The sequence below is a fragment of the Odocoileus virginianus genome, chromosome 16, assembly GCF_023699985.2.
Source record: "Odocoileus virginianus isolate 20LAN1187 ecotype Illinois chromosome 16, Ovbor_1.2, whole genome shotgun sequence".
In the NCBI taxonomy this organism is placed as follows: Eukaryota; Metazoa; Chordata; class Mammalia; order Artiodactyla; family Cervidae; genus Odocoileus; species Odocoileus virginianus.
In genome coordinates, this window is record NC_069689.1 from 3,658,056 (window position 1) to 3,680,751 (window position 22,696).

The 22,696-nt window shown below is 38.4% G+C and overlaps 1 protein-coding gene across 1 annotated transcript in view; it reads right to left on the reverse strand.

Moving 5' to 3' along the window:
• The window catches only part of IREB2 (iron responsive element binding protein 2), a 48,899-nt gene extending 27,307 nt beyond the window's left edge, over positions 1 to 21,592 (reverse strand). The window contains exons 1-5 of the mRNA XM_020883868.2: positions 21,437 to 21,592; positions 19,887 to 19,976; positions 4,092 to 4,257; positions 1,971 to 2,108; positions 869 to 1,087 (exon numbers count right to left, since the gene is read on the reverse strand). Of these exons, the coding sequence (XP_020739527.2) occupies positions 869 to 1,087; positions 1,971 to 2,108; positions 4,092 to 4,257; positions 19,887 to 19,976; positions 21,437 to 21,455 (632 nt within the window). The 5' untranslated portion in view covers positions 21,456 to 21,592. The remainder of the gene's footprint in view (positions 1 to 868; positions 1,088 to 1,970; positions 2,109 to 4,091; positions 4,258 to 19,886; positions 19,977 to 21,436) is intronic.
• Positions 21,593 to 22,696: the final 1,104 nt, after the last annotated feature.

A 22,696-nucleotide genomic window follows, 5' to 3' on the forward strand; every position in this document is an offset into this window, starting at 1 on the left:
CTGAGGTTACTTATAACATAACCAAGGTTTTATAACAATATTGAGCACAAAACAGACACCCACCTAGAACTTGAAAGAGCTAGTTTAGGGACAAGTGACTTAAATGTTACTATTTGGCACTTATGATGAAATATGTGTTCATAATATCCTTAACCTACACATTAAATTTGCTAAATTTTTTAAACCTGAAAAAGTCTAAGTTATTTTTAACTAACCTTTAAAAGATCTGACAGTATAACAACAATGGGACAAACATAACTCTCTTTAAGACTTTGGAAACTTTATAGTATATGAAAACACATCACAGAGCTTTTATTACTTTGAAAAAATTACATAGTAGGAAATTTAACCAACTCTTAAGGATAGGATTCTTTTCCAGGCTGGTTTACTACTTTCCACGGTACGATTTAGGAAACTGCTCATCTAAAACAGCCCATTAAGTCTGTGACATGTGATAATAATAATATTCTTAACACAGAGGTCTCAATGCAATAAAAAAGAATAAGAAATCTCCTAGAAGAAAAATAAAGCTAAAAATATAAGTAGGGATTTCTACAAAAGAAATGTGAATGAATAACAAGCATGTGAATGAATGGCACAAATTCACTAAAATAAAAAACTCAGCTTAAGATATTTCTCTGCCTATATTAGTTATAAATTTAAATATATTTTTAGAAAATTCTTAAAGTTTTCTTCTGAAGAAACAGAAAGATTACGGTATTTGGAGGCTACAATTTTAATTATCTTTGCTTCTTTCAGTACAACAGGAAGCAAAACAAATATGAAGGCAATGTAAATGAAATTAGGAGGAGAAGGAAAACTGAAAAATAACTTGGCACTAACAAATATTTTAAAAAACATCTCATACTCAGGCACTGGTTGCAAATGAAAAGGACATAGGATGGGTGTGTTTTCAATCTGCGAAGAAAATTTTCCTGAGTTTCGGCCTAGTTCTCCAGAATCACACGATCCTCGGCAGGCAGCCTGGCCTCTGCAGGGAAGCTTCTTAGGCTGCACTCTAAGTGGAGAGAGCTTTCCTGCTTTCTGTAGGTCACCACCTCCAGGATTTGGAGCATTCTGTATTGCACTATCATTCCAAAAAAAAAGAGACAAAATAAAACCATTTAAAAGCGAAAGAAATTTAGTTCTTCAAAAAGCATACACCAGCAATGCTATCTGGAAGTAACAACTGAATGTTATTCAAAGGTTAAAGTACCATTTAAATCAGGTTTCAAAAGCAAATCTCAGATTACAAAAAGGAGGGGAATTAATTTATGATGATTAAAAAATAATTCTAAGTGCCCATTAAAATCATTTTCCTACAATAACTTTTGGCAAGTAGCGAAATTGATCTTTTCCCCCATCTAACAACTTAAAAGAAGCTCAGAGCCAGAGTTTAACCTGTAGCAAAAGTTTTAATAAATTGTCTTATTCCATTTCTCCAGGGAAACTAAATAAACTGGTGCATGAAAACATAATCATGTCTTCTCTAGTTTGACTTTGATCAAAAGGATCATTTAAATATAAGAAAATTTATTTCAGTGGAAGGAAAATACAACTGTAGTAAGCTCAGTGTTTCCAATCACCAATTTAATATAATTAAAGACATCCATGGCTCATATCTTTAGAGTCTCTCTGGAAGGGAAATTAGAAATCAAAAAGGAAATGAAGGCTTTATTCAGATACCCACTCTGAAAAGCAGGTTCCAGGCTTATATATTTCTATAAAAATGGCAGCAAAATATACAAAGAGGAAAATCACTTTAAACTCAGACTTAGTTAAACATAAATTTCACCGATACATCAATTTTCACCAGTTTTTCTTTTTGTATATTAGTCAGTAATAAATGTTGCAAACTTTACTCTGGCACAAATTATCTCTTTTCCCTTTCCTATATACCATATACTCCTAGTGGACTGGCTGGCAGTCAATTTGCATGTCTGTTTTTATAAATATCCATATTGAAGTACCATTTGTTGAAGTCAATTTGCAAGGAATGGTCAACCGTAAGATCTGTTGGACAGGCAGGATGGACTTTCTTAGGGTCACCTCCAAGAGTTTTCACTGCCTCCCTCATAGCAGCAAAATCCACCATTGCCGGTATTCCACTAAAAAATAAAGAACAATTAACTTCTAAACCTTCTTTTATATATACTCAAGTATAACCAATATGCATTTATTCATTTTTAAATTTAAAAAGTATCCTTTTAGTTTGCATTCATGTTTGATAATGTATCCAAAGTTATATGTAGCCTAGTTTAATGAGAATATTAAATACTATCTGAAAACTTGAGTGCTAAAAGGTAATGTGCCAAAGATAATACAACAGATGATTCTTAGAAGCATAAGGGAACTTCAAGGAAACTGCTGGTGGAGTCCTTTTTCTTGTCTTGAATTTTAAGATACCCCACCCCTTTTCCCCAACTCCAGCCCCTTCACTCCCAGTGCCTTGTCTCCAAAGTTATTCACTAAATATAGGAATCTACAGATAGATCTGTATCTGCATACATATCTCCAGCCAACTATGTAACAAGCATTTACCAAATGACTTCGAGGTGCTAGACACCAATGGTACAAGGCTAAATAAATAAGGGAGAGTAACTGTTCTCAAGGAATTTGTAGGAAAGATGCACTAGCAATTACAGAGGAGTACCATAAGTACTACAGTAGCAGCATACACAGAGAAGTGGCATACTTCAGATATCGGTGAGTGGGTAAAGAAAATGTTCTTATTTGTCTAGCTAACTCCTACACCTCCTTCAAAACTCAGCTAATGGTTAAGTCTTCCAATAAATAATCCTTGGACACCTAAACTAGGCAAAGTCTTTCAAGCTATGGTAAAGACTTCAGACTTTATTCTAAGTGTGATGGAAGCCAAATGGAAAATGGAGGAATGATATGACCTTTATCAACATTTTTTAGCCAAGTCACTTCATCTACTGTGAAAAGATAAAACTATCCATTCCAAGTGCAGAAGCGGGGATACCTGTTCAGAGACTATTATAGTCATAGTCCAGGTAAGTGAGAATGGGGTTAGAATCAGAACAACGGAGGTGGAGATGGTAAAAAGCATTTGGATTCAGGATGTGTACTTCAAAGGCAGAGCTCGCAGAACCTGCTGATAGACTGGATTATGTATGAAGGAAAGAGAGGAAGCAAGGTTAACTTCTAGATTTTTGCTCTAAATAGCATCATTTACTATGACAGAAAAAATCTGAAAAGGAGTAAATGAGAGGGCTGGGCAATGACATTTAGGATATATTAAGTCTGAGCATCCTATTGGGACAAGTAGGCAGTTAGGTAGAAGTAGTTTTTAAAATAAATGGCTACAGGAAAACAAGCATTTAATTTTTTAAAAAAAACTTTTTATTTAGCATTGGAATAGAACCAATTCACAATGGAGTGAACAGTGAAGGGGTGTGTGTGTGTGTGTGTGTGTGTCCATTTAACAGTGAAGGGGTGTGTGTGTGTGTGTGTCCAATTCACAATGGAGTGAACAGTGAAGGGGTGTGTGTGTGTCCATTTAACAGTGAAGGGGTGTGTGTGTGTGTGTGTCCAATTCACAATGGAGTGAACAGTGAAGGGGTGTGTGTGTGTGTGTGTGTGTGTGTGTGTGTGTATGTGTGTCTATTCTCCCTCAAATTAACAGTGAAGGGGTGTGGGTGTGTGTGTGTGTGTCCATTCTCCCCCAAATTTCCCTCATTCAGGTTACACATAACACTGGGCAGAGTTCATGTGCTATACAGTAGGTCCTTACTGATTATGCATCTCAAATATGGCAGTGTGCACCTGTCCATCCCAAACTCACTATCTCTTCCCCTTAGCAACTGTAAGTTTGTTCTCTAAGTCTGTTGAGTCTGCTTCTAAGTTCATTTGTATCCTTTCTTTTTAGAGTCCACTTATAAGGGATGTCATGGTATTTCTCCTGCTCTGTCTGACTTACTTCACAAGTAAGACAAATTGCTTTAGTTTAGAAAAGGGAAATTTTAAAATTTATAAACTAATCTTCCCAATTAAGAGATATCTGGGAGTATGATTCTAGAAAGAAAACACTCTGAAAATTCATCATGAAAAATAATCCTACTACTCACGTAAAATCTTGAAGAAGAACACGGGCAGGGAAAAAGGGCACTTCAACATTGCTTTGTTTGGTTTTCCAGTCTAAAATGTTCATGACATCTTCCTTTTTCATTAAAAAGCCATCACAATTTCGCACAGCAGCTTCCAACAGGACCCGTATTGAGTAAGGCAGAACATCTGATTCAAGAGAAAATATTACTATTAATAAAATTAATAAAGGAATAATCTTAACTACATATTGTAAAAATTATAATAGCAAAATGTCAGATAAAGACACAGATGTACTGTTTCACAATTTAAAAAATTTTAGTCAATAAGAAATAAGGATTTGCTATAGAACACAGGGAATTATATTCAATATCCTATAATAAACTACAATGGAATATAATCTGAAACATATACATAACTGAATCACTCTGTGTATACCTGAAACCAACAAAATACTGGAAATCAACTATACTTCAATACAAAAAAATTTTTTAGTCCAGTAAACAGGAAGTGAAACACCATTCTTGTTAATATGAGGCTTTCTATAAATTTGACTTCCCTGTATGTAAGCTGAGACCCTGAAAAAGCAGAGATAAAGCTTTCACCTATACTTTAATAAAATAACTGAAAAATTAATTAATTAAAGAAAAACTTTACACAAGAGCTGCACTAACTTGGGCATATAAGATTGACAAATACTTAATTCAGGAAAGACACAGAAAAACTGAAAAGCACAGATAATTAGAATAAATACAATAATGAAAACATTCCAATTATGTTAAAGAATGGCTAAATAGTTTGTAATAAATTTAAGAGAATCTTCATCAAAAATAGTTAAGGTTTAAAAATAAATCAGGGCCCTTAGGTGACCAAAATTCACTTCATGAAAATTGTCATTTAACTCTTGATTACTACTTTAAGGATACTATAGAAATAAATTTCAATATTTAAAAAATATTTTATCATATTAAATTCTCACACCAGATTTTGCCACATGAAAGTATTTCCTTAGGACTGAAAGGAAAGACTGAATCAGTATGAAATTAAGGAATTATGCTGTCACAGTAACCCACACAATAGTTTACTATGCAGCTGTTTAAAGGAATGATAATCTCTAAATGCTAAGAAGTGATCTCCAGACTATATCATTAAGATAAAATTAATGCAAAACCAAGTTTATAATACATACCTTTACAGTAAGAATAAAAAAGCAAGTATAATTAGCAAAAAAGCAAGTAATTAGCCTCCAACTAATAAAAATAAATGGAAAAAAAAAGAATATGATTATATTAAATATAAAATTAAAAATTATATAATTTTAAATGTATTATATATCATTTAAAATATTATGTATTAAAATATAATAAAGTATACCCCTCCCCAGAAAGAACAATGAAAAGATAAAACTAAAAAACCCAGTATGTATTCCACACAATATTTTGGTTCCATCTACCTAGTGGGACATATACTAAGGGCAAAAAGATCCACAAAGAAAACAAATTATATTCAGTCATTAATATTGATATCTGCAATTTTGAAATTCTCATATATATGAGAAGAAAGTAAAAAGTTACTTTCTTTTTACCACTGTTACTATGGTTGGGAACCAAGATTTAAGAGTAATGTCACAAGTGTAAAATCAGAGTAGCTAAGTTAAAAAAAAAAAAAAGAAAAAACCTTACATTTAAATTTGTATCATTAGTACAAATTCATGATTTTTTCTTTAAAAACAACATGTACTGCTTACCTCTGATCAATGAAAATGCCTAAAATGATGACAATCCAATAGTAGTGAAAAGCTAGCAACTCAACCTGCTGTTTCTAAATACTATTTCCCATAAAAAAAAAAGTTCCTTGCAGAAATGATTGGTTCCATATTTGGGAAAGGACATGCACAAAATAAGCCTGGAACATTTGGTGTCAGAAACCTAAGAAGTTATCAAAAACTAACAGGGACACTAATGGGTCAATATGAGCAATAAAATGAGTAATGACTGTAATACATTAAAATATATCAAATACATAAATAGCCCTTAGTTCATAATGACTCTTTGCTACAGAGCGTACTCTGAAAACTGACAAAGGGGAAAATAAATCATTAATCCCATCTTTCCTGATTTCAAGTAACAAAATAGTTAAAAAGAGAAAGTTTCTGGTAATAGAAGAATTATAGCTAATAAATGTAGAAGGGCAGTGATATAATTAGAAAAATCACCAATGTGAAGCATCTAACGAAACAGTAGATCTATACAAGGATCATAAGTGGATGATAAAATCATGAGGCGAAATATGAATGGGGAACTTATAATGGATGGATCAAGCTGAAAACAATTATACCCAACTCAGCATCACCAAAAGGAGGACATTATAGATGTTAAATGCCTCTTCATTTAACAAGAAATTTAAGCCCAACTATGAAATGTTCTTTGCAAAAATAATACAAACATAAACAAACCTGAATCTAATCAAACATCCAGTTACCAAGAAACATGGGAGATAGTATGACAATTAAATGAAACCATGAAGAAGCAATCAAATCTACAATGTAGTACATTCTACAGAACAAAGAACCTTTTTTTTCAACATAAAAATGGTATGGAAAAAGGAGAGAATGAATACTTTGATTAAAAGAGATTTAAGAAACACAAAGACCAAGTGCTATGTGTGGATCTTATTTGGATACTGTGTGAATAAACCAATATTTATATACTTCTTATATAAATATATAGGAATATATTTATACAGTTATATATAAGAATATATTTATACCAGGGAATTCACATTAAACCAGAGAAATGTGAATATGGATTGGGTTTTAGGGCATAGTAAAGAATTACTGTTAATTTTGTTAGTTACAAGTCCTTTTGTACATCAGAGATATATACTGGAGTACGTTTACAGATTTTAAAAAATGGTGGAATATTTGAAACAAAAGATTAACAAATGTTGATAACTGACTGACAAACACATGGTGGGTTATTATACTATTTTCTCCCTACTTTTATGCTTGAAAATTTTCACACACATACATTAAAGCATAATAAAGTTGTAAGTAAAGAGCATAAAGGACTACATAATCAGAAATACTAAATTCAAAGCCACTATTTGCTATCTGCAATAGGTATGACTTTTGGAAAGTGACTCAAATTGATGCATTTTCTCATTTAAAATGGGAATGCCAGCTACATAGCAGATGTGAAGAATACCTTACTTCATCATCTATCTAGTACATGTAAAACCCTCAAACAAACATATGACAAATAGTAAGTACTTAACAAATATTCACTTCCATTCTTACCTCAATCAAAAATAATGAGCCCCCCCCCCCCCAAACCAAGAGGAATTACAGAGGGTACATTTTTACAACAGAACATTTGGAAATAACAAGTAAAATATTATCACAGAAGCCAACACACAAAATTAACTTTGGTTAATTATTCTGGAAAAATAATCTCCTCAGGCATCTTTTTCAAGTATCTTCATAAAAAGCATTTGTCAGATTACTAACAAAATATGGTAAAATAAACACCAGTAATTATCTCCACTCTCTCTTAAAATCCACTAGAGTTAACAGTAAAGAAAGTTATAAACCCACAAGAACAAAGAAACAGAAGCAAAGCTAACAAAATTTTGGAAGATAGTCCTTAACTGACTGGTAATGGACTGGGCAGAACAGAGAAAGCTGAAACTAAATGCCAACCAAAGGAAAAGGCAATCAGAAACAAAGACTAGGAATCAGGATAGCCTGCAGTAAAAGAGGAATGTGAAAAACTAGAAGGCAATGTAACAATGCCTTCAAAATCCCAAGTGAAAACAACTTTCAGCCTAGAAATCTGCAAATAGGTAAACTATCAATTAATTAGGCAAGGTCTCTGTAAAGCACAGGAAACTCTGCTCAATGTTATATGGCAGCCTGGATGGGAGGGAAATTTGGGGGAGAATGGATACATGTCTATGTATGGCTGAGTCCCTTTGCTGTCCACCTGAAACTATCACAACGTTGTTAATCAGCTACACATATTCCAATACAAAATAAAAAGTTTTAAAAAAGAAAAAAAGCCAAGTAGTGAGAAATTAAAAAACAAAAATTAGTCAAGTTCTCAAAAACATACTTCTCAGGCACCCTTCTGTAGGAAGCTATCAGGATATGGTACATAAAATAAGGAAGTGGAGAATAAAAAATCATGAATTCTAGGAAACAGTCTAACATATGAAAGAGCATAGACTCTTCTAGGGCAACACTGTAAGTAAGCCACAGAGTGGTCAGCCTCAAATGCAGCAGAAAACGAAGTACAGATGGTATGCTGCCAAGAGATGGGGGATAAAATTAACTGATAGATTACTTGGTTATACCAGGAATTTAGTTCTTCTGGAGAGCATGGAGATGAATTATTGATAAGGATACAGAAAACTAAGCAAACAAAAAAGGACAATCATTAATTCCAGAAAAAAAATATATACAAAGTTGTAGGAGAAACAAGACACAATCATCATTTACTACATGGACTGGTTGAGAATATTTATAGTTATAAGTACTGAATATTGTTTTAACCAAAATTATAACTATATTAGGAAGAGGTACATGGTATATATGTAGAAGAAAAGTGCCAAATTCTCATTTTCCACAGTAAAAAGTTAGTAAAGTCTAAAACTGAGAGATCAAGAAACAGCTGTATAAGCAAGGGTATTTAATAATATGGAGGAAATTATTAAAGGAAATGACCAAAAGAATTAAGAATAGTATTCTCTGCAGAATAAAATTTGGGGCAGAGCTACTCTTTTGGTTATAATTTTAGTGGTCTTATTGTTTTTTTAACTACCATTTGAAAACTAGTATTAAATTAAAAAGCAATTATCAAAGAGTGTGCTAAGAGTGGACATTTTGTCATTAAGGAGTACTAACTTGCAAATCTGTCTAATTTCATAACTACTAGAGGCCCACAGCAAGGAAGGATGCAAACAAACACCTTCTCCCACAAACATTTCTTATTTCTCTCTGCAGTCGCCGGCCTCCAAGATGGTACCAGCAATCATCACCTCTCAGCATTCATGCTCTCACAACCTACACTGAAAATCAGCTGTTTTGTGTTATCAAGAGTAAGGCAGAGACAGAGGGTTTTTCTTTCTTTCTTGCACTGAAGTACAGTTGATTTACAATGCTGAATTAGTTTCTGGCGTACAGCAAAATGACTCAGATTCATACAGACATAATTATGGTTTATGGTAAAACACTGAATCTAGTTATCTATGCTATACAGTAGGTCCCTGTTGTTTATCTGTTTTATAAATAGCGGTATATATCTGCTAATACTAAACTCCTAATTTATCCCTCCCCTGTCCCCTTCCCCACTGGTAACCTTAACTTTGTTTCCTATGTCTGTGAGTTTATTTTTGTTTTGTAAATAAGTTCATTTGTATCATTCTTTTAGATTTCACATATAAGCGATAACATACTGTATTTGTCTTTCTCTGACTCACCTCCCTTAGTATATATGATAACCGCTAGGTTTATGACAGTGCATGACTTCTAATGCTAGGTTACAAGTATTTCAGCATCAGCCTTCTTCTCTCAGATGGATCACTCTGGGAGAAACTGGCAGCCTGTTATAAGGACAATCAAGCAGCGCTGAGGAGAGGCTCATGTGGAATAAAACTGAGGTCTCTGCCAATAGCAAGCCCCAACTGCCAGTCATGTGAACAGGCCGCATTCAAAGCAGATCCTCTAGCCCATCAGGCCTTTAGATAACTGCTGCCCCAACTAACACCTAGCTGTAACCTCAAGAGAGATCCTGAGCCAGAACTATTCAACTAAGCCATTTTTTAATTCCTGACCCACAGAACCTGTGAGATGTTTACTTAATGTTTTAACCACAAAGCCTTCTGGTTTACAATATATTATGCAGTAACAGAAAACCAACACAATTTTCTTCAACTTTTTAGACAGTAACATCCATAGTTATTCATTTAAGATATACTATGGAGTATGTATCAAGGTGCTTTATCTACATTACTTCATTTAACCCTTAAAGTATATCTATAGGTGGACACTCCAGAGCCCTACCAGCACAGAGTAGCTACCTCGGCTTCTTCCTAGTTTACACATAAGCCTAGATACCTCTGGATTTATCCCTTCCCCAATTAAGGAGGCAGCTGTGGACCTCCTCCTAGTAAATGCCAACTTTCTATCGGAGCTCTGTACGCAATTCCCAGTTACACATTAGGACTCATTTGAGATGAGTCAACAATTTTCTCACCTTTCCTCTCCTTTTCTATCCTTCAACTGGATTTTTCTCATCAGCATTTAAAGTTCTTAGTTCCAGTTTCACACAAACTTGTGTACACAAGTACACATATACAGTTTTCAAGAACTGCTTTCTTCAAACTCTCAACCAAGTTTTTTGAGTCCCTCATATTCCCAATGTCCACTTTTCTACGCATTTCATCTTACACTTCTATACTTCAACCCAGAACAATCAGATGTCTTAAAACATCAATGAAAGAGTTCTAACTAGAATTCCAATATCCTCTCTACAATATTCAACAGAGCTAACAATCTCCTCCTCCTTGAAACATTCTTTTTCTACTGGCTTTCACAATACCATTCTCCATGTCTCCTATCTCACATTTCTGCACCACTTGCAAGCAGAAGCAATGACTGGCTTTGTTCCAGACTGTCTTTAAAAAGATGTAATATAATGACTAGCCTTGGGAGATAAAGCCAGTGTCTCTTATTGGAGCAAAGGGCAGGCATGCTACTGTCCGTTGTAACAGATGTGGGCTCGCTAAGTCAGACTTCCTCTTCTTTAACACGACCTCGTGTGCAGGTTTCACCTGACCCTCTTCAGCAAACGCTGGTACCAAGCACCCGGCTCTGCTGTGGGTGATAACGATCCGCTGTCTCTGAGCCAACAGCTTTATGTCTTCTGCCAGCATTTATGAAACTGTCAGTGTCAAAATTTTCACTCCCTTACAGTTCTTAACATCTTCTGGCAGCCCTGTTTTGGTTTCCTGGCCGATTTCTACTCCTTTGTTGTTGTTGTTAAGTCACCAAGTCACGTCCAACTCTTTGTGACCCCATGGACCCCACGCCAGGACTCCTCTGTCCACTCTCTCTCGGAGTTTGCTCAAATTCATGCCCGCTGAGTCAGTGATGCTAGCTAACCATCTTATCCCGACGTCCCCTTCTCCTTGGGCCTTCAATCTTTCCTTCCCCTGACCTTCAAACGCAGGAGTCCTTCAGTGTTCACATCTAGGTTCACGTCTCTCCTCACTCCACACTGGCTCCTCTCAGGAGCGTCAACTGATCCTCTGGCTTCAACACACTCCCCCCGCATAGTAACACCAAAATACTCTTCTGCAGTCCAGGACTGTCTCCTGAGCTCCAGAAGCATGCCTCACAAACATCTTTACTTGAATACTGATATGTTCCCAAGCTCACTAGTACCTAAACTAAACTCAGTGATCTTCCCTCTGCCCTGTCCCATATCACTATCATCTCCTGTGTTCCACAGCAAAGTAAACAGCACCACCATCCACCCATACGCTTATGCCAAAGCATCTAGGCATCATCCTTAAATTATTTGCTTTTTCCACCATTCTGACATATGTACCGAAGGTTCAAAAACAATGGTGGATAAAACTGCTGGTGCCTTAGCAGGACTCACGGCAATGGCACCAAACTGTACTTGTACTCACTGTATTGTTCACTTTCATGCAAAATACCAGGTTCACTTAAGAATGTCCTTGATGAAGCAGAAAAAGTATTAATTGTATTAAATCTCAATCGCTGAGGTCAAGTCTCAATATTCTGTGTGACAACAATGAAGTGCATAAAAGCATTTCTGCTCAAAACCAAAGTACAATAGTTGCTTGAGGGATAAACACTTGTGTGACTGATTTACAAGCTAAACTAGCCAGTTTTCCCAAAGAACAATATTTTTACTTGAAACAACAACTGACAAACTCTGGTTATTCAAACATGGATATCTGATATATTTTTTCAAAAATGAATGAAGTAAGCCTGTCTGTTTCTTATCTAGTCCCTTCAATGTCTACTCATTGTGTGCACTCAAGATCTTGGAGAAATAAAGATTCACTGAGTTATACAGATCTCTCAAATGCAGACACACTTTATTATACAATATATAATGCAGACACACTTTATTATACAATATATAAAAAATGCAGACATGCACCTTTATTAGTATCACCACAGCCCCCCTTTAACACGGGCACCAAGAGCCCCCAGGCAGCTGTGCACTCTGAAAGACTCCTGCCTGCACCAGTACCTGGATCAAGAAACTCCACACAGAAGAGCCTTTGCCCTGCCACTGCCTGCACTTTCCCTGCAAGCTGCCTGGAGGGTCACACAATGAGCAACTGCTGCTTCTGCAAGCCCCCACGTGTCCCATGACTCTGAAGGGCTCTTGCCCCGGTCAGCATCTGTTGTGTCCACATACATCCACACCACCAGATGCGGCTTGCCCAGTCCCCTGCCTGAACTCGAGGATGGCCTACTGCTTGTGCAGCAACTCCAGACCAGCTCCAGCCTGACCAAACCAGCAAACATCTCTGCTATCTAATGAGTTAAACCACAACTTCTCCAGTGATCTCTGACTCCCTTCCAATCTGTTGTTCCCTGGGTATTCTCTGTCAGCCTTACAGTAACATATAATACAGCATTTCCTTACATCTTACTTTTACTCTTGTATCACAGTTAATAATTACTTATATTAAATTTCCCTTTCCATTACTAAACTGTGTGCTTTCTTAAGTACGAAGATACCATCTTTGCCATCTTTCACTCGCCAGGAACATGTCAGTACTCCATGTTAACTGAATGAATTAAACAGGGTTGTTGAGATACCTGCACCAAGCAGAAAACTGGGCTGGATTAATGTCACCTCTCTTAACCAGGAATTTCCAGAATCCTATCAATCTGGAAAGCTTATCCTTTAAGGACAGGTAATCTAAAAGACACCTGGGGAACCAGAACAAGCTTGTGACTTAAACTGAAAAAGTACAATGTGTGTTATCGTACTTCTGAAACAAACTGATAACAATAGATATCCTTTTGATCAATTACTCAGTAGAAGATCTAAGAGGTGGTTCAGCCTTTAAAAAAAAAAAAGATGCTGAGGCCTGCTGTTTTACATGGGAGGCAGCTGATGAAAAGCGTTTCCAGGACTGCAGATCTTACCACTCAAGGTTAAGTGGCTGCTATCAAGATTAGGCAATATAACACATCTCTCAGTGCCGGGCTCGAAAACTGTTGGCCTACAGATATGTTTCGTTTTACACAGAGTTTTAACACTTTAAAGTTCAACTGCCAACACTGAAATATTAGAGATTTTTTTTAAACAGGAAAACTCAAATTTCTGGCTCCTTAAGATAAAGGGAAAATTTTATAACTCCAATCTCACATTTTTGCTGGAACTGAGTAGCATTTACTCCTTTATACACGGCATCTGCTCTCCAGTTTAACACAATTACAGCCAGAGCCACTTCACTTGTATATGGTGCCTCTACAGTCCTAGAAGCACAAGCATATGAGCATACAACCCCCGGCACAGCAGTTTTACACACACAGGCTTTGGAATCACAGGTCTCAGTTCAAATTTCTCCTCCACCATTTATTATGTAATACTTAGGAGTGGTACCTTGGCCAAGTGATAATAACAGAATTTACCTTAGAGTGAACATAGTAAATGATAAACACGAACTAGCACTTTATTAATGCCATTAAATTGGGAAACAGAATGGTATTGGTGGGGGGGGGGGGATCCTGGTCTGAAATCAGAAGATATAAATCTAAGACTAAATCTTCTCATTTAAGAAGATATGAGATCTTAGGCAAATTATTCAGATTTTTAGTCTAATTTTCTTTATCTGCATAAAACTATCTTCCCTGCCAACCACAAAGCAATGTAGTAAAGACAGATAATGTAAAAGGGTTTTGTTATTTCTCAAAAGTGATCATTACAGGTTTAAACAGTAGATGGAGAAATTACCCATACAAGATACCAGTAGTAACAATAGGCTTTAGGTAAACTAAATATGAAAGAGTAATACACTGAAGACTGAAGCAAGGGGAAATTACTCAAACACTCAAGGCCTGACTAAAGCCTCATGGAGGGTATCTTTGGAGTCCAGACTAAGAGAGCAAAGAGACTGGTAAGAACCTGCTAGAGTAGCTTTAGGGTTAACCTAAAATCCCCGTTCAGGCTAGGAGCCTGGAGAAAAGATTCAGAAACTGTTTTAGAAGGCCCTGTAACCCCGGATCTAAGAAGTGGTTCAACAACAGTGATTTTGCAACAGGATTAACTCACCCCCATGTCTCATTAGTCAAGGTATTGTTTTTCTCTCCCTAACCAGTACCAGGCTGGATGGGATTGATTTCCAATAAACAACTCTGACCTTTGCTGTTGTTTTAATTTTTCTATGGAGCACCTAAGAAGACGGAAGGAGAAAACAGATTCCTGCTTCTTTAAGATTTTTCTTGGCACTCACTGACCAAGGTAGAGAAAACCAGACAAACAGTATCTATTATTGACAAAGGTACAAGCAAACTCACTCTTCTCATCTGCTCCTGGCAAGCATGTGATCTTGCACTATCTGCTAACGTAACCGGCGGACTTCATGGTGCCTGTCCAAACTGCCAGCCATGGAATGGAGAGTGCTCAGTGTCCCATTACCTCCCTGGCTACAGCACTGAAGCAGGAGCCAACCCCTTGGCAGGTCAATGACCAACGGCCTCGTGGAAAAAATACACTAGGACAATTAGATTCCTCTCTCAGGGATCTGCAGTCAGGACACAGACTGAACCAGAAGGTTGTTAAGCACTAGGCTAGAGACAGAGGCTGCCATTTGTGGTCGTGTATGAACGTGGTAAGCAAAGGCAGCTTGTCTGCAGGGAAGTGGAAGGAGCAGAAGAGTGGAGAGGGGTCAGGAATTGGAAGCACTGACAGGAAAACTAAAGAGCTCTCTTAATTCCGAGCCCACTGCCCATTTTCTTGAGATACAGCCAACTGTCATTGCCTGGGAGCTCTGTAATATCAGGATAGATCTTTCTTCACTTGAGCTAGTGGGTGTCTGTTCGCTGCTACCTAAAAGACCCAATCTAGAACAGAAACTATCTACAAAAGCACAGTTAAAACCAACAGACCACTGGACAAAATGTAGAAGGTTGGTGAATGCATGGTTATAGATGGAATAGAATCACATTAGGTAAAGGTAATCCTTAGAAAGTTATGCCTTCTGTATAAACATTATAAGCAAACTATTTCATTGCTTACCTAACTTACTGCCCTTTCCAGAGTCCATGAAAGAGACAAGACTAGAAAACAAGGACTTGTGCTCCTGTCAGTAAGATAACTGACCAGCAATAGACGTCTGATTTGCCCAGTCAAACTACAGGTTAACTGTAGGTTAAAACAATAGGTGAAAAAGTCATCTAGAGATATAGTCGCAGCAGGCTGGTAAGCCCAGCATAACACACAGAGAGGGCTGACAGTGGCAATACTGGCTATTACACAATACCAGTAAGTAAAGTGGGCTATAGAGAGAAGACTGGAGAGCAGACATTCAAAAAGAAACAAGGATAAAGAGAACAGGTAATCTCCACATGACAGAAAGAACAGCCTCTGGCTAAGAAACTCAAGTTCCCAAGAGGCCTGACTGAGCTTTCTTCCTTTGCCATTGGATGTCTGGAAATTGCAATAGCATCTTCTTTCTTGAATGCTGAGTTAAGTGAGTTTTTGTTCCTTATACTGACTGAAGGGAAAAGACTGGAAGAGACAGTACATGTATAGTAAGAGTGAAAAAGAAAGTATTTGATGTAGATGGAGGAAACAATAATTTCAATCCAATAATTCTATATAATGAGCTGGCATCAAAACTTAATAAACAGCTTTATTTATAAATAAGGAAAAGATGGTAACAACTTCAATATTCAAATATCTGCTAACTAAACCATGAGGCTTTCATATAGGCAATACTGAGCAGCCGTGAGACACTGTAGAAAAGTGTATATATCCCTTTCTACTCAAAACTCACAATCCCTGGTTCAGAAACCACACAGATTCAGAGAGCAATGGATACTTGTATTCAATGACAGAGAAAGATGTTCATGATATATTAAATTAAAAAAGGTTACAAAACAATATATACTGTATTTTTGTTAAAGGAGCACATTTACATATATTTGTATATGCACATAAAAATGAAACTGTCTCTACACTGCTTATGTTTCTGTCTGTGATTTTCAATCCCAGCCTAACTTCTTATAATCAATAAAAACTCTCCTAAAAAATTAAATACAGATTTTCTTTTGGAGAGCGTAAGGTAGGATTTGGAAAACCAAGTCCTAGCTCCACTACAAGATTGAGCAGTACTATGGCTAAAAAGCAAGCAATAAGGAAGAAAAAAAGAAAGATGAATGAGATAATGAGATAAAGAAGGCAGCCTGAGGCTTTATACTGGCCTGAAGTCCCTCTTGCCCATAACAGCCACTCGCTAAAATATGTTTCACTAGAGCCAGGCCAGTGTCTTCACTGCCCTGCTCCTTACTCATTTTCATTTATGTCTTCCATTATGCTTGCCAGTCATTCTAAATCCCCCAAGTGTTAACTGGCCTCTGCAATCCCTCTGCCATTCCAAGCAACAGTGATTTCTCTCTTCCCGGCAACCAGGTATATTTTCAAATTCAGAGATCTACTTAAGAGAATCACTCAAAATTTCTAAGGTTGTAGTTAGTGCACTCGAGTGCCAGGTAAATAGCTTCAGATGGTTAAAACGGCATTTTGCCGCTAGTCAGATTATATAAGTTTAAAGTGTGATCAATATGCATGACATGTCCACTACTCTAAGGATTGTTGTTTAGTCTCCAAGTTGTGTCCGACTCATTTGCGACCCTGTTTGCTAGTCCTAGCAGGACTAGCCTGCCAGGATCCTCTGACATTGGGATTTTCCACACAAGCATACTGGAGTGTGTTGCCATTTCCTTCTAATGGGGATCTTCCCAACCCAGGGATCCAATCTGAATCTCTTGCACTGGCAGGCAGATTCTTTACCACTGAGCCACCCAGGGAAGCCCTTCCATAAGGATCCCTTGAGTATAAACTAGAGAAGCAAAAAGATAAAATGGCAATAAAAAAGCAAAAATCAAATAATTTGTGTTGTATTCTATCTAAGAACAGACTTAATAAAGGAAAGCATTGTTAGTGAGTCAGATAGCCTAGGCTAGTTCACTCACCACCCACTCCTAACCACTTTTCCCTTGTCTTTCTCTATTGCAAAAGTCAGAAAACGAAATCTTTCAGGCTTTAAAGTTGAGAGTGGTGAGAAAATTTTGGCCAAGGAGATAAGCTCCTGGGGAGGGTTTTTCTTCCTGTTTTGCCCTTCCAGCTGCTTATAATATGTACATAATGCCTGGAGATACAACAGCTATTTGCAACCCCCAAAATGAAAGCAAAACAGAAAAAAAGGGAAAAGCCTAAGTCCCTGCTGATGTTGGTGCTATACAGTCCCAGTATGTCCACACCCAGACTACTTGTTAGATGAGAAAAATAAACCCCTATTTGTTAGAGTCCCTGTACAGGAGGATTTTGGTCCTTGCAGCTGCAGGCATTCCTGATACAGTAAGCAGGGAGCTTAGAAGAGTGTTTTAGACTACCTTTTCTCCCCAACACATAAGAGAGCCAGAACGCTTTCCCTTCATTAAGTTACTCATTACAACATTGATTCTTAGCCTGGTAGGTATCCGAACGTGGGAAGCAGAGAAGACAGTGGTCGGGAACCATGGTAATCACCGAAGTGAAAGTGAAGTCGCTCAGTCGTCCGACTCTTAGCGACCCCATGGACTGCAGCCTACCAGGCTCCTCCGTCCATGGGATTGCCCAGGCAAGAGTACTGGAGTGGGTTGCCATTGCCTTCTCCTGGTGATCACCAAAGCAATGTCTCTTAAGCACAGGTCTGGGAGGCCATTCAGTTTGGTCCCTCCAGAAAAATACAACATGGATCTTTCTGTTTTTCTACTCAAGTTTCTCCTTTCTTTCAAAATCAATTCTTCCAAATTTTATTCCCTATAAAACAGTCATTAAGAAATTATTTAGGTAACTATACAATAAACCTCTCATAGTAACCATTCTATTAAAAAAAAAAAAAAATCTTAACCCCAGAGAAATAAAACCCAAATTTCTGTTTTAAAGGCATTTATATATACAGGCATTCTATTACTATATTTATCATGGTTATAAAAACCCTGGTACTCTGGAATTCAATTATGTACAGATGCCCACAACAGCTTATTTTCCAGAGATAATATAGCTCTTACACTATTAATCACTCTCTCAACGCATTTTACAGTTCTTTTGATTTCCTGCATTTGGGAAATACAGGCTATCTTCAAGTTGGCACATTTCCACAAATTATCCATAGAAAGAACTTATACTCAAAACTAAAAAACATCCCCACATATGTTATTTTACTTTACTAAGCTATAAAATGTTGGTTAAGAAATTTCCAGGCCAGAATCACTAGGTATTTGAGATAAGTCAAAGTCACTCAGTCATGTCCGACTCTTTTTGACCCCATGGACTATAGTCCATGGAATTCTCCAGACCAGAATACTGGAGTGGGTAGCCTTTCCCTTCTCCAGGGGATCTTCCCAACCCAGGGATTGAACCCAGGTCTCCCATATTGCAGGTGGATTCTTTACCAGCTGAACCACAAGGGAAGCCCAGATATTTGAGATAAGTACAATGGGAAAAAAAGGATCTTTCTTATATATAATCAACTTAGCTGTTCCCTTTTCAAAATTAATACAAGTTCCTCATTAGTGAAGAGATAAAATAAATGTGAATGAACAACACATGGCACTAAGAAAAGATCAACCTCTCAAAACAAATCACAGCAACTAAATATGCAAAGTAAAAGATTTTGGTGAAATGTTTATTTTTAAATGGCAACCTAATTCTAAGACAGGCATCTTCTCCAAAATACACTCTAAGATATCTAAATCTCACACTACACAAGAAAATACTGCTAGTTTAGAACATTTACCACATTAAAACCTACAGAAAAATCAAAAGCAATTTTCTTAACCAACACAAAAAGGGAAAAAACAAAAAGTCCCAAAGTTAAAGAAAACCTCCTTCCAAAACTACAACAGATTTGGCATTTAATTTCTCTTTTCACTGAAAAGTCAGAAAAGAATAATCTAAATTACTCTTTCAAACAGGTCTTCCCTTTAGTGGCCTGGTTGAGAAAGTTACTCAGTTGTCAGTAAAGTCAAGGCTTCATCCAATACTATGAGGTTCTGCCAATTTCACTCTTCTGAGGCTTCAGTGAAAGGTTTGATCTGGATCAGGAGCCTGCAAAGAGCTGCCAAGAGGGCTGGTGCACAAGCCTGGGCAAAACATGCCCTGGTCAACAACTCAAATCAGTGGGCCCTATTGATGATTCCTAATCAAAGGACAGTAGATAAAGAACTGTTGGAACTGTTCACTTGAAAAACTAAAATATACATTTAATAGCTCTAGAATATCATCAGTCAGGTTTTTATTGTTTTTAAAAATATATTAGTAGTTTCTTTAGGGAAAAAAATAAACCAACCATTACGAAACTAACTTAAGATATGAAAATAAGAAGCTACAGTATGGGCTTACATCCTCCTCTCACGAAAGTTTTCCCAATGTTAGAGATACGTGTAGGTGTGCCTACTATGACATGGTGAGAATAAATTTAAAATTTCTTCAACTCGGCACTGCATTTTTATTATTAGAAACTAAATAAACCCAAAAAAATGCAAGCATCATTACCATACTTGGTGCCTCCAAGTCTAGGAACATTGAAGAACTTCTTATGTGAACTGTCATTTAATGTTTCAATAAGGTACTCAAAGGCATGTCCTGGAAAGAAAAAAAAGAAAAAACCTTTCATTATGCACTGTTACAAAGTGCCTTATTCAAAGTGAAAACACCTAGAAACCAGATTTGTCCAAGAGAATTTTCTCCAATGGCACAAATGTTCTGTATTTGAGCTGTTCAATAAGATAGTCATTAGACACATGGGGCCACTGACCACTTAAAATGTGGTTACAGGGACTGAGAAATCCTTTCAAATTTTATTTAAGTAATTTAAATAGTCACATGTGCCTAGTGTCCACTGTACTGGACAGTACAACTCTAAACCATGACTCTCAAATAAAAACTGGTAAAATAATTAACTGAAATGCGGTAATAAAGAATACCTGGAAAGGGACAATAACAATGATTTAAATGATGTATAACACGTTTGTGAAGACAAGTCCTGAAAACTGCATAAATACAAACAGGGCAAACTGAGAACACCACAATTATGTTAGAACTGATTTTTAAAAAATAATCAAAAGACGTTTACACAGCATTCAACAACATGAACAAAATCAAAACCAAACCAAACAACTTATCAGATAAGACCTTAATAGGCCTTAAGCCTAAAGGTAAAAGTGAACAACAAAATATCTGGGTAAAATAGCAGATTTTCCCTAAAAGACCCGTCTTTCTGGTTTTGCACGAATTGAAGCTTAACTACGAAGACCCAGGGGTCTCATTTGAATGTGCCCCTGCTTCTAAGGTTCTTGGGGGAAGTGGAAGTAACCTTGAGGTTACAGAACCTTGAGATCTTTTGTGCAGACTCACTGCGGTGGGTGGGCAGGACCCCCAACACTGTTAGGAGCTTGGTCTGAAATGAGATGCGATAAGCACAGCCCACTTTCTAAGAGTACATAACATTTTTGTTTTCTGCTGAGGGAGAAGCGAGGAAGGTGGATGGTGGGGGAGGAGACCCAGCTCTGCAATAAATGGTCAGAGAACCGGCTGACCAGTGTTCGGCCTTGACCACCCCCACTATGCTACTAGAGGAAAAGAGAGAGGGAGGGGCTCGAGTCCGGACAGCGGAATAAACAACTAGCTGCGTGAGACCCAAGCGATGAGACACTGGCCCCCATCCTCATCTCTTACAAATGGGGGCGGGGGGGGGGGGGAGAAGAAGATGGTGGGCCTTTCCTCGACCCTAGTGCCACTAAGGAATATCGGAAAGCCCTGGCAGCCAACAGCGGCGCCAACAAGCTGAGGCCGCCAAGGGTCAAAGCCAGCGGCGGAGCAGACGTCCCCGGCGGGGTCACGCTGAGGGGCGAGGGCTGCGAGGCCGGGCTCTCGCGGCCTAGGCGCAGAGAGTGCGGCCCAACAAGCAGGCCCCTGGGGAGCAGGACCTGAGCCCGGAGGGCCCCCGCGCCGGCAAAGCGACTCCAGGCGACAGAAGCAAAGAACTCGGAGCCCGGGTAGTGCGCGTCTCCATTGCCAGATGCAGTTGGCGGACTGAAACTAACCTGCACTTGGGGCGTCCATCGCCGGAGACCATATTATCCCTGCGGGGAGGGGGCCCGCGGGGGAAGGAGGGGGAGGCCGGGCGGGGAAGAGGGGGAGGAAGGCAGGCGGACCGGCAAGGGAGGAAGGAAAAGAGCAGTCTCGCGCAAACACCGCGAGAGCCGCAGAGCCGGCCTCAGGTCTCAGCTCGCGGGATTTGCCTCCCAACTCTCGCGAGATCCTCGGACGTAGAAACAAAGAAAGAGAAGGGGGCGGAGCAAGGCGGAATTCTATTCTTTGCGCAGTCGCTTCTGTTCTCAAGAGTTGGGGCGAAAGGCAGGGGAGGCGGTGGCGTAGGCGTCACTGGCTTTGCCCTCTTAAAGATCCGTTACATAGTTGTAGCCTCAAGTGTCCAATTGGGTTGTGAGGTTCATCGGTGTATGGGCTCCTACAGGGTATCAGGTGGGGTGTATGTGTGGAGGAGCAGGAAGGTCGGAATTGGAACTCCTACGAAAAACAACAAGGAGAACCGCTTTCTCCTGAAGATGAAGCTTTAGGTTAAACTTGTCACATGTGCAGCCTGTAGTTCTCTGGAGAGGGTGGTAGGCCTGATAGGCACGTAGGAAGCGCTCAACTAATTGTTGAGTGAGTTTTCCTTACACTCTTGTAGCTTCAATCTCTCCCATTCTACTGACTTCTTCCTAGCGGCTCTTACATGCTTAAGTCTCCAACCTTCCTCTGCCTCGGCTCCTCACGTCCCTAGTTCTTGTCTTATCTCCCGTTGGCAGCCAACTTTACAGAAAGAGGTGTTTGTGCTTTCCCTTCCCCTCCCACTCCTTATCCCTCTCCAATCTGCTTTTCACCCCGTAGAAATACCTCTGGCCAAAGTCAGCCACAACTCCATTTGCTAATCTCACGTTTCTCAATCTTTACTTGACCTCTCCCCTTGAGAAATATTCTTCCATCAGCTTTTGTGATCTCAGACTCCTATTCTTAGTGTTATTTATTTCTTCCTATCCTTTAAGGCTGCTCCAGCTCAGTCTCCTCTGCAGGTCCCTTCTCTGCCCAGCCATTAAATGTTGGGGGTATTAAATATACCCCAGAGCTCTGGGCTTGGATTGATACCTCCTCTCACCATCTTCCCTAGCACATCCCACCTTCTCCTTTGACTTCAGTGATTGTATACTGTTGCTTTCCTGTCTACCTGAGACTCAAACACAGCACCTGAGCCCAGAGGTGTATGTTTTAGTACCTACTAAATGCCTCCACCTGCCACAGGCACT